Source organism: Octodon degus, unplaced genomic scaffold (genome assembly GCF_000260255.1).
Source record: "Octodon degus isolate 3935 unplaced genomic scaffold, OctDeg1.0 scaffold00218, whole genome shotgun sequence".
Classification (NCBI taxonomy): domain Eukaryota; kingdom Metazoa; phylum Chordata; class Mammalia; order Rodentia; family Octodontidae; genus Octodon; species Octodon degus.
The window spans coordinates 398,293-409,463 of record NW_004524794.1 but is presented as its reverse complement, the minus strand read 5'-3'; the positions used below and the strand labels follow the sequence as shown (position 1 = coordinate 409,463).

At 53.6% G+C, this 11,171-nt stretch overlaps 2 protein-coding genes across 7 annotated transcripts in view; one reads left to right on the top strand and one right to left on the bottom strand.

The window, feature by feature from the left end:
- Positions 1-1,222, bottom strand: part of Dnase1l1 (deoxyribonuclease 1 like 1) — an 8,964-nt gene extending 7,742 nt beyond the window's left edge. The window contains exon 1 of one of the 2 annotated variants that reach the window (XM_023705322.1): positions 1,064-1,222. The gene's annotated coding sequence lies outside the window, so the exon portion shown is untranslated. Of the gene's footprint in view, positions 1-190; positions 312-1,063 lie in introns of those variants that run through there. The other variant, XM_023705321.1, reaches the window with a different exon arrangement.
- Positions 1,223-4,168: 2,946 nt separating this feature from the next.
- Taz (tafazzin) lies at positions 4,169-10,954 on the top strand. 5 transcript variants are annotated; one of them, XM_023705379.1, is made up of 10 exons: positions 4,169-4,578; positions 4,697-4,837; positions 5,254-5,299; positions 5,435-5,520; positions 8,864-8,944; positions 9,011-9,052; positions 9,231-9,293; positions 9,379-9,431; positions 10,034-10,108; positions 10,190-10,954. In XM_023705379.1, the coding sequence occupies exons 1-10, from the start codon at positions 4,470-4,472 to the stop codon at positions 10,289-10,291; spliced, it is 798 nt and encodes a 265-aa protein (XP_023561147.1). In that variant the 5' UTR covers positions 4,169-4,469; the 3' UTR covers positions 10,292-10,954. The 5 variants fall into 5 exon arrangements, with proteins under 5 accessions (XP_023561147.1, XP_023561146.1, XP_004645143.1 ...); XM_023705378.1 differs by having other exon boundaries at positions 10,031-10,108; XM_023705380.1 differs by having other exon boundaries at positions 4,171-4,578; positions 4,697-4,825; positions 10,031-10,108.
- The last annotated feature ends 217 nt before the right edge of the window (positions 10,955-11,171 follow it).

Sequence of the window (11,171 nt, the reverse complement as noted above, 5' to 3'; positions counted from 1 at the left end):
CTCCCCACACGCAGTCCCATCTTGGGAACCGCAAGCTTTGCTCCTCTACTAGCAGGGAGGCCCCTCTCTCTCCTGGCATGGTGACTGCCCTCTCTCTCCTCTCTCCTGGCACAGTGACTGGTCAGGCAGGCTTGCCCCTGTGCTTGCAGGCAGTGTGTGTCTTCCCTTGACCAGAGCCCCTTTTGCTCACCTCATTGCCTTGAGCCTTTCTTTTTCTGAATATGTGTTTCAGTTTGTCTGTCTTAGTCTCACTTTGACCTTGCTCTGCTTTTTTTTTTTTTTTTTGATACTGAGGATTGAATGCAGTGTTCATGGGCCAGGGAGATGGCTCGGTGGAATAAATGCTTCCCTGGCAAGCACAAGGGCCGGAGTCCAATCCCTGGTTCCACCAGAAAAAAAAAATTGAACTCAGTCTTCATACCACATCCTCAGCCCTTTAAAATATTTACATTTTATGCTTTTTTAATGAATTAATTTCTTTTTGGGCACTAGGGATTGAACTCAGGACACAGTGCTTGCCAGGCAGGGAGGGGCTTATGCCACTGAGCTATCTCCCCAGTCCTAAAACATTTATATTTTAAGTCAGACTCTCGATACAGGTTGGGTTTGAGTTTGTGATCTCCTGCCTCAGCCTCCCAGAGTGCGGGGATTTCAGGCCTGCTGCCCTGGTCTCAGGGAGCACAAGCCTCTGCCTTCTCAGCCACCTCTCCACTTCTACTCTCTGTCGCTTTTGCCGGTCTGTCCCTCTCTAGTCCCCATCGTCCTTGTCCCTGTCACACAGCGTGCCTGCATCCCCCCCCCCCCCCCCGCACTTGCTTTGTCACTCATGCTAATCTGGGCCCTTGTGCCTATTCTGGGGCACATGTGGGCATCGGGACAGCCCTGTGCTGCTACCGGCGGGGCTGGAGGCTGTGGGGCCAGGAGCTCCCACGAGGCCACGGGCAGAGAGACGGTTCCTGGCTCCGGCTCAGTCAGGTCCTCCCGAGGCGGCCTCGGCCCAGGCCAGGGCTCCGTCGCCTCCCAGCACGCTTCCTCCTTCCCTCCGCGCTCAGGGTTCTCATACCTGTCACACCCGTCCGCCGCCACGCCTGCCTTATCCTTAAACAGATCTCGACACCCCACAGGATCGCTGCGCCCGCCTGGGCGGGAGGCTCGAGCCAGAAGAACAAGAAAGTTGGGCTCCTCACCCACCCAGCAGGGCCTGGCAGGACACCAGCCCTCGTCACCCTGCAGGCCGCCCCGCCCCGCCCCGGTCCCGCCCAAGGGGAGGGCGGCCCGGGCCTGGGAACCTCTGAGCTGCCCGCCCACCGCCCCCGCCTAGGACCTGCCTCCCGGCTGTGGGATCCCGCGCTGGCCAGAGCCAGACTACAGAGCCCGAGACCCTCGGGAGGGTGATGGCCTCGGCCGCCTCCGCCCCGCAGAGCTCCCCCAAGGATCTGGGACGTGGGCCAAGGCCGGGGGAGAGGAGATGGCGCCGAAGGAAAGCCCGCTGTGCCCAAGAGTGTGCCCGCCAAGCAGAAGTTGGCAAGGTTTTGCTTTCGTTCACTTTGGTGCTGGGGAAACAGGCGTGGTGAGTCAGGACTCAGGAAGCTGAGGCAGGAATATCGCTGTAAGTTCGAGGCCAGCCTGGGCCACACAGTGAGATGAAGGCAGCCTAAACTCCACAGCAAGACCCTGTCTCAAAAAAATAAAAAAAATGCTTTGAAAATTAAATATGCACGCATTGATAGCATTGGTTTTTAACTACCTTCGCCTTTGCCTTTTGCTCCGAATGCCTTCAGGGCTGCTTTGGCTGGCTGGAGTGGTGGGGATCGAACCACAGCAACCTGAGCCTGACTGCTTTGTTGAAGCAGCCACTTAAAGAGCTGAGCTAACTGGCAGGCCCTCACCTTTGCCTTTGTTAACGAGGATTTAACTCGAGGCTTTTGCTCAGAGCCACATCCACAGACATTTTCTAAATTGTGAGACACGATTTTTCTTTTCTTTTTTTAAAATTTTATTTTATTGAGGAACAAATATGAATGAGACAGTTTCAAAGCTGATTAATAGGACAGTTTCAATAATTAATACATTGTACATTGTTATCTTCTAGTAGTTATCCATAGTACAAGAAGCAGACAGGATATCCTGTCCAAACACTATTAGTACAAATCTTTCTTCTCATTGAATTAAGTGAAAGTAGCTCTATATCTATCCTAACTATTCTGCATATACAGATACAAAATGGTCCTTCCTTTGTATCCCCTTTTTTGGTTTAGTCCTGTCAGAGATGGGTATTCCATTAGCATCTAAATGCTGTAGGTGTGCAAATTCAGCAAAACAATCCAACACAGTCCAGCAGTCCACGATAGTAGTGGGTTATCCTCAGAAGTTGCTGACTTGAGCCTTTTGCAGCTCAGCATATTAATATGGCTTTACTTTATATACCTCGTTTTTATACTTTTCTGCTGGATGGTTAAGACCAAGACAAAGCAAGACCTATACAGCAAGAAATGTAACTTTTGTATCTGATAAGGTCATCCAAGTACTGTCAGGATTTATCCTGTAGCCCTGTACCGCCCTTTGTAGATCCTTTGTCAGTGCAGCCATGTGGATGAGTCACGGCCAATGCTTGGCCAATTTGCTCTCTGTGAAAGCCTGAGAGAATGTTTTCTCCCTATGTGACTCTCCTTAGGCACACTCTACATCATCAATCACTTTCCTCTTTGGCCCCATAATCTCCTTGACCAGAAAATTTGGGACACAACTGAGTTACATGATGTTCCAGTACAGGTTCTTCTATGTCCTGAGTCTTCACTGACCTTGAAAGGCTAGGGCCAAAATGTTGGCGGACCTTGCAGCCCTTCCTTTTCTCCAACTTTGATCTGCTAACTTAGGTTGTTAACCCTCCAGAGGAGAAGCTTATTATTACCCTGCAACATGTGCAGTGTGGTTTCCCCTGTCTGAATATCAAACATCCTAGGCATAACATGGAACAGGTATTTTCCATCAAGTATTGATATGTTGAACTTTAAGTCCCTACAGAATATGAAGAAAAAAATGATTTAAAAAAGGAATAAGCATTTACATATTTTTACAGAGAAATTTAGAAACCTAACCATACATAGCAGGTCACTCCCAGACAGGGTTTTTCTTAAATTTCTCAGGTTGTAAAAAAAGAAATTGCATCCAGCCAGCAAGATGGCTTAGTGGAATAAGCGTTTCCCTGGCAAGCGCAAGGACCTGAGTTCAATCCCCGGTTCCGCAAAAACAAACAAACAAACAAAGAAAAAAACCCTACTCTAAGAAAAGAAATTGCTCAGGTTGTGTTCACATTTGAAATCAATCCTCCTGCCTCAGCCTCACTGGGGTTACATATGTGCACAACATTGCTGGGGTATGGAGTATGTTTTGGAAGGAAAAGTACTGCTTGACAGCGTCATTAATGTACTAACACCATATCATATGCATGTAATATATATAACATTTTATTGCTTACGTTACTATGTAGTACGTATTACGTGTCCTGTCATTACATTCTAGTTTACATGCATATATACATCCATATGGTACAGTCATGTAATAGTGCAATTCTGTAAGAGTGTATTTTTTTGTTGTTGATTTTATTTTAATTTTATTTATTTATTTTTGCGGTATCGGGGATTGAACTCAGGCCCTTGTGCTTGCCAGGGGGCAAGCGCTTATTCTACTGAGCCATCTCTCCAGCCCCATTGATTTTATTTTTGAGACAGGGTCTTACTATGTAGGTCACAGTGGGATGTAGGAACTCTGGGACGTGCGCCACCGCACCTAGTTGTAAAACTGTATATTGGTAATTACATAAATACTATATCGTGCAACATGTATGTGCATTGTATACGTCATTGATGGTCATAAGAGTGCAATATATAAAATAGCTAATTCTGTCACGCGAATTTTACCTCAGTAAAAATAAAGAGAAAAAAATGAAAGAGCTCACACAACCTAGACCTTCGGTAGCCTCAGTACTCCTGCGCTGCGCAGCCTCTGTCCTTACAGACTTCAGTTAAGGACCTAGCTGCTAAGGGCGCCGCAGGACGGCGTCCGTTCGCGAGCCGGGACCCGGTAGGGTCGCGCAGGAGCCAGGAGGGCCGGAAGGTCTCGCCCCTACTGCCGTCAAGCGCCTGGCGTTTCACGACAGGTGGCGGCATCCAGGCGCCTTCTTGGTTCTCTTTCCGGCAGTGTCCCGCAGCTGCTCCCTGCTCGGCGGGTGCGTCCCGCTTGTCGCTGCGACCCTGGCTTCTGGTCCCGGCGGCAGATCCTGTGGCATTACATTGGCCCGATCTGCGAAGTGACCTTGGCCTGGGCCCTCGCTGCGCCGATCCGGGGCTCCCGTTTGTACTGGAGGCTTCCTCGACCCTTCCAGCGACTGAGGACAGGGACCCAGGCCGGCCAGACCCGCAGGCTGCGCAGGGCGGCGCAGTGCCAGGCGGCGGGCAGCGCCGGAGGCCATGCCCCTCTATGTGCGCTGGCCGTTCCCTGCCGTGCCGCCGCTCACCTGGACCCTGGCCAGCAGCGTCGTCATGGGGCTGGTGGGCACCTACAGCTGCTTCTGGACTAGTGAGTGGCCCACGGCTAAGACAGAGTCTGCCCGTGTTCCCATCCAGCAGATGGGAGGTGGGAGGAGGCTCGTGGGAGTTGGGAGGAAGCTGAGACCAAGACCCCCTCCTCCCCTCAGAGTACATGAACCAGCTCATCGTCCATAATAAGGAGGTGCTGTACGATCTCATCGAGAACCGAAGCCCCACCACACCCCTCATCACCCTCTCCAATCACCAGTCCTGCATGGACGATCCTCACCTCTGGGGTACTAGGCCAGGTGCTGGGCCCAGGGAGGTGGACAAGGGAGCCGGGTGGTACAGGACGGCCAAGCACCGCCAGCGGAATGGACTGCTCACAGGGCTCCGTGCACAGCCCTGGCACTCCTGGGCCAGAGATGCCCTGCCTCTGGGGAAAAGTTCCATTTGTGGCCCCGTGGCCATCGTCTCAGGGCCTCAGAAATTTAAAGGATGAAGGAACTGTGCACAGGGCAGGGCTGAGACTGGATAATGGCCAGAGTAGTTGTCAGGGCGTACCAGGCCGGTAGGTAGATCACGCTCCGTGGTGAATAAGATATGGAGCGCGAACCTTGGGGGTCCAGGCTGAAACTCTAGGAGATGCCGCTGAGATGAGGTGACTAAGGACACGTCCTGGAGGAAGGCAAGTGGGACATGAGCCTCTTCGCTCCCTATCTAGGGATCCTGAAGCTGCGCCACATCTGGAACCTGAAACTTATGCGCTGGTGAGCAGGCCCTGCCTACACTTACCCCCCTGCCCCTGTGGAAGTGGCAGCCACAGTCCAGACAGGGCGCAGCCCATGGGCCCTCGTCCTGGACCCCTGCCTGGGTGGTGGTGACTGGGCTTGTCCTTGCCCCAGGACCCCCGCAGCGGCGGACATCTGCTTCACCAAGGAGCTGCACTCGCGCTTCTTCAGCCTGGGCAAGTGCGTGCCCGTGTGCCGAGGTGAGCCGCACCCACAGCGTCAGGGGCGCCCACTGTGGGATGCTGCACCTTGCTGCTGTCTCAAGAGTAGACCAACCTGTACGCAGCAGGCACTCGGGTACCTGGGCCAGCACTGAACAGTGTGGAGGCGATAGAAGCTACTGGGGAGGGGGCTTTGTGGATCAGGAGTGCCACATTCTGGAATGAGGACTCCAGGAGACATCGGAGCCTTGCTGGTGGCACTCAGTGGCACCCGTTCATGATGGCAGTAGTGTGCATTGCAAGCCCAGTGGGCTTTGCTTCCGGGAGAGCAGACAAGCTTTTGGGGTGGAGTCTGAGAGGGTTTGGGTTTTTTTTTTTCTCTTTTGGTACTGAGAATTGAACTCACAGCCTTGCACTTGCCAGGCTGGTGCTGTGCCTGTGAGCTAAATCCCTGTCCCCCAAGAGCCTGAGATTAAGTGACATCTAGTGGCACTCAAGAGCTCCCTGAGACCAGGGTTCATCCCCGCAGTGCCGTGCGCCAGCCCTGCCCTTCAGCACACTGAGCTGGTGACAGAGTCTGGCTGTGGTGGCACACACCTATAGTGACAGCACTGGGGAGGCTGAAAACAGGCTCACTAGGAGGCTGAGCTTCATAGTGAGATCCTGTACCAAATACATTAACAAAAAAGAACTCCTTGAGTGAGGGGCCTTTGTCTTGTTTTAGTGTTTTTTGTTTGATTTTTGACGAGGTGCGTAGTTGAGGCTGGCCTTGAACTCACTATGTACTTGAGGCTGGCACCGAGCTCTTGCCTCAGTCTCCTGAGTGTCGGGGTTGCAGGCGTGCATTGGTGATTGTGTTAGTGAATTTGAAACAAGGTCTTCTATGCAGTTCAGGCTGGCCTTGAACTCATGGTGTAGTGCATCAGGCTCCCAGTGGCTGGAGTGACAGGTGAGCACTACCACACCAGGCCTAGGGAAGGCTATTTTATTATTATTATTATTATTATTATTATTATTTTTTTTGTGGAACCGGGGATTGAACTCAGACCCTTGCGCTTCCCAGGGAAGCGCTTATTCCACTGAGCCATCTCCCCAGCCCCCAATTTTATTATTGTTATTATTTTATTTATGTTATTTGGTGCAGGGTCTTACTGTGCAGCTTGGACTCATAGTGATCCTCCTGTGTCAGCCTCCCCAGCGCTGGGATTACAGGTGTGCGCCACCACGCTGGGTCTCTGTGGCTGGCTCAGTGTGCATGCAGGTGGCAAGGGGGGTGGCATTTTGTGCCAGGGATTGAGCCCTGGTCCCTGAGCTTGCCTGAGTAGGCGCTTAGTCCTGTGAGCTGTCTCACTGGCCCAGGGAAGGCCATTTGAATCCCCATTCTTCAGACAGGTCTCTGAGAACTTCCACTGTTGGCAAGGTGACACAAGGGAAGAGGTGGAAAAGTCCCAGCTGAAATTCAGATTGGTCCCCTCTGGGAAGCAGAAAGGAAGGGAAAGGTGTTTGCAAGGTGGCCACACACATGCCAGGTGCTGGGGACGTCGGAAACAGGCTGTAGAAGGGTGGTAAGGTTCTGCACTAATCTTGTTAGGAGTTTTGGACTCTAGGGCTAGGGATATAGCTCAGGGGCACAGTGCCTGACTGGCAAGCACAAGGGCCTGAGTTCTATTCCTGTGCCAAAAAAAGGGCGTGGTGGTACATACCCAGAGCAGGCGGGAGGCTGAGGCAGGAGCATCTCTGTTGCAAATTTGAGACCAGTCTGTGCTACAAAGTGAGCTCAAGGCCAGTCTGAAAAAAAGAACACCTAGGATTCAGGGGAGGGATCAGTTGACATTTGGCCACCAACATGGAGCTGAGATTCTAGAGGCTGCATGGAGCAAAGCAGAAGGCCTGGGCAGAGTCTGAGTGCGCAAGAGAAACTGTCAAGGTGGCAGAGAATGACAGCCAGAGAGGAAAGTGAGCCTGGGGCCTGTGCAGGGCGGACGCCGTTGGCGACCCTAGATAAGCCATTTCCATGGAGTGATGGTCATGGGGAGTGGCCTGCTGTGGGTGGAGGGCAGTAGGGGTGGTCAGTCTTTTCAGAGCATTGCTTCTGAGGAGGAAAGGGAAGAAAAGAAACCACAGCATGGGAGATGTCAGGGGGTGTTCTTTATTATTTTCTGTTGGCCAAGGTAAAAATGGCACCCTGGGAGGCTGAAGCGGAATTGCAAGTCAGAGCCTCACCTATGCATGTTAGTGACACTCAACCAAGAGGGAGGGAGGGAGGGGGAGAGAGAGAGAGAGAGAGAGAGAGAGAGAGAGAGAGAGAGAGAGAGAACACACGCTGAGTATAGCTCAGCGTGAAGGCCCTGGGTTCAATCCCCAGGACCAAAAACACGTACAAAGAAGAAAAAGAAAAGTGCAGCTTTAATCCCAGGCCCCTTCAGTGAGAGCATGGCAAGGACAAGTTATTTATCACACAAATATGACCTGCCTGAAGCTCTCATTACACGCCCGGTGCCCAGGACATACCCAGCATGCCTTGCCCCTGCCTGCCTGCAAGCCCGGCTTCTGTGACGTGATAGTCCAGTGCAGGGGGCGCTTTATACAAGTGCTGAGCAGAACTGTTGGCAAAAGCTCTGCCAAGACACCTCACGTGTCCCGTGTAAAGCTCTGTGCTTGAGCACTGGCAGAGACCATGACCCCAGGTGGGGACCCTGTGCACCCCCCAGCCTCTGGGCAACTGTGGGCCAGGTCCTGATGGACCTCTGGCTAGAACTGGCCTTGGCGAGAACAGGGTAAGAGTCCACGGTTAATGCACCAGCCAGAGATGGTCCCAGCTTGTCTACTGTGTCTCCCCACTTTATTTTATTTTACTTTATTTATTTTTGTTGTTTTGAGACAGGGTCTCACCATGTAGATCAGATTGGCTTTGAACTCAGTGATTGCCTGTCTCAGCCTCCTGAGGACTGGGATGACAGGCGTGTATACCATACAAAGCTAACAGGCTCGGATGACCAGGGTGAAGCCTGCCTGGCAGAGTCCTCGAAGGGTGTTCTTAATTTTTTAAATTTTTTTTTTGATTTCAAGATTTTTTTTTAAATTTTATTTATTTATGTGTGTGTGTGTGTGTGTGTGTGTGGCCAGCTCAGCCCACCAGGGGGCGGCGCTGGCTGGCATGTGGTGCTGGGGGATTGAACCGCGGTCCCTGTGCCTTGCCAAGCTTGTTCCAAGTAGGTGCTTTAGACCACTGAGCCATCTCTCCAGCCCTTGAAGGGTGTTTGCGCATGGTGCAGTGGGTGTGAGGAGTCCCCAAGGTGCTGCCTCTGGCCCAGTTTGGATGTAGTGTCTGTGTAAAGGGTGTGCAGGGTAGAGACTGATGGGGACAGGCCCTTCTCTGCAGGAGATGGTGTCTACCAGCGGGGCATGGATTTCATCCTGGAGAAGCTTAACCACGGGGACTGGGTGCATATCTTCCCAGAAGGTAGGTACTGCTATGGGGTCAGGCAGAGGCGGCCCTAGGCCCAGCCTCACTGTACTTCCTTCGCAGGGAAGGTGAACATGAGCTCCGAGTTCCTGCGCTTCAAGTGGGGTGAGCCCTGGCAGCCGCCCTTGACTGGATGTGTGGGAAGTGGGCTGGGGGCCAGGCAGTGACCCTAGGGCCACCCAACAAGTGGGTCTGAGTGGGGGCTGGAGGGGTGGCATTGGCTGGAATGGGGCAGGGCAGCGGGGCACAGACTGTGGCAGCCTCTTTGCCGCTCCCCTGGCAGGAATCGGGCGCCTGATTGCTGAGTGTCACCTGAACCCTGTCATCCTGCCACTGTGGCACATTGGTGAGCCCGGGGGCTCCGTGGGTGGGCCATGGGTGTTCCTCTGGGCAGCGTAGGCAATCACAGCCTTCTGTGTCCTGTGCTACAGGAATGAACGATGTCCTCCCTAACAGCCCGCCGTATTTCCCTCGCTTTGGACAGGTGGGTGGCCTGCGGCACCTTACATCCATTCAGCTGCCCTCTGCCTATCTGCGTACCACATGCATCCTGGTCTGTTCTACAGAGGACCAGGGTGGAGACCTAACCCCAGAGCCTTTGGAATGTGGGGCAGGAATAGGCATCAGGGTCAGGAAGGGGCAGCTCATCTAGGATGGGTCCCAGGACTACAGTGAGCCAGCTGCTGCTCATATTTTAATTTATTTAGTTTATTGAGACAGGGTCTCACTATGCAACCCAGGCTGCTCTCGAACTCCCAGGATCCTTCTGCCTCAGCCTCCCGAGTACTGGGGTGGCAGGCAGGTGCCACCACGCCTGGCCCCAGCTACTTGTTTTAAAGAGGGAAATCAGCAGGCCAGGGAGATGGCTCAGTGGAATAAGCGCTTCCCTGGCAAGCGCAAGGGCCTGACTTTAATACCCGGTTCTGCAAAAAAAAAAAAAAAAAAAAAAGTGGGAAATCAGTGCATGCACACACAGCACTCAGAGGGACTGGGAGGGAGGGCTCGGCTCTGGCTCCAGGGTGGCTGGGGCAGGGACAGTGGGGCTCCCCTGCTGTGTCATCCAGCAGCTGCCTCCTTCCATAGAAGATCACTGTGCTCATTGGGAGGCCCTTCAGTGCCCTGCCAGTGCTTGAGCGGCTCAGGCTGGAGAACAAGTCAGCTGTGAGTTTCCTCTGGCCCTGCCTCTCCCGGGGTGCGCCTGGTCCTGGTCCATGCCCAGGCCAACCAGGTGCTTGCCCCCAGGTGGAGATGCGCAAGGCCCTGACGGACTTCATCCAGGAGGAGTTCCAGCGCCTCAAGAGCCAGGCCGAGCAGCTGCATAGCCACCTGCAGCCGGGGAGCTAGGCCCCAGCCCAGCCACCAGGCCGTGACCTTTCCATCCTGGGATAGCTCACTGGGCTCCCAGTGGTGCTAAGTGGGCACGGACCCTGCCCGGTGCCTGCTTCCAGCTGGTGCTCCGGCCCAAAGAAGGGCTCTGCTGTTGGGCTCTGGGCCATGAAGCAAGAGGGGGCGAAGGCAGGGCCACTCCTGGGCTGGCATTGGGAGGGGTAGAGTGGGCATGTCAGTGCCCAGCTGGGTGGAGACAAGTGGTCCTTGAGGCCACCTATCCTGGCTCTGCCTGCGCACCCTTGCCAGTCCAGAAGCTACTCAGGGCTGGCTGTTGCCGTGGCTTTCTTTCTGTTTTTTGAGAGAGAGTCTTAATGTGTAGTCCAGGCCAGGATGAACTCCCTCTGTAGCCCAGGCTGGTCTGGAATTTGCAGTGATCCTCCTGCCTCAGCCTCCTGAGTGCTGGGTTGCCAGGCATGCACTACCACACCCAGCCCCCATGTCTTCCTTCTAAAGCTCATGTTCCCTGCTGTGGGGCCTGGCCCAGGCCAGGGTGGCCAACAGGCAGCAAGAGAAGTTGAAGCCTGCCTCAGCGAACCTTGGTCTGTGCTGTTCAGGGCCTCTGACCTCCAACCCCTCTGCATTTTTTAAATAATAAAGCCTTTGCATTGTGCTGTTGTACATCTGGCCTCTCTGTAGGAATGGGGACGGGTGGGGAGATCTGGGCCAGAAGGCAGCACGTGTCCCAGCACTTGCTAGGCTGAGGCCGCAATGTCCCTGAGAGTTGGCGGCTACATAGCAAACTCCTGTCTCAAGAAAACAAAAACCCAAGCAGAGGCAGGACTCACTAGTCCTGGGGACATCAAGATCTTTGTGCATCAAGTGTGAAAGGCCTGAA

Coding starts and splice junctions, on each gene's coding strand:
- Taz (XM_023705378.1), top strand. CDS start 4,470: ATGCCCCTCTATGTGCGCTGGCCGTTCCCTGCCGTGCCGCCGCTCACC. Junction 4,579..4,696: donor CTACAGCTGCTTCTGGACTA/GTGAGTGGCCCA, acceptor TCCTCCCCTCAG/AGTACATGAACCAGCTCATC. Junction 5,521..8,863: donor GTGCGTGCCCGTGTGCCGAG/GTGAGCCGCACC, acceptor CCTTCTCTGCAG/GAGATGGTGTCTACCAGCGG.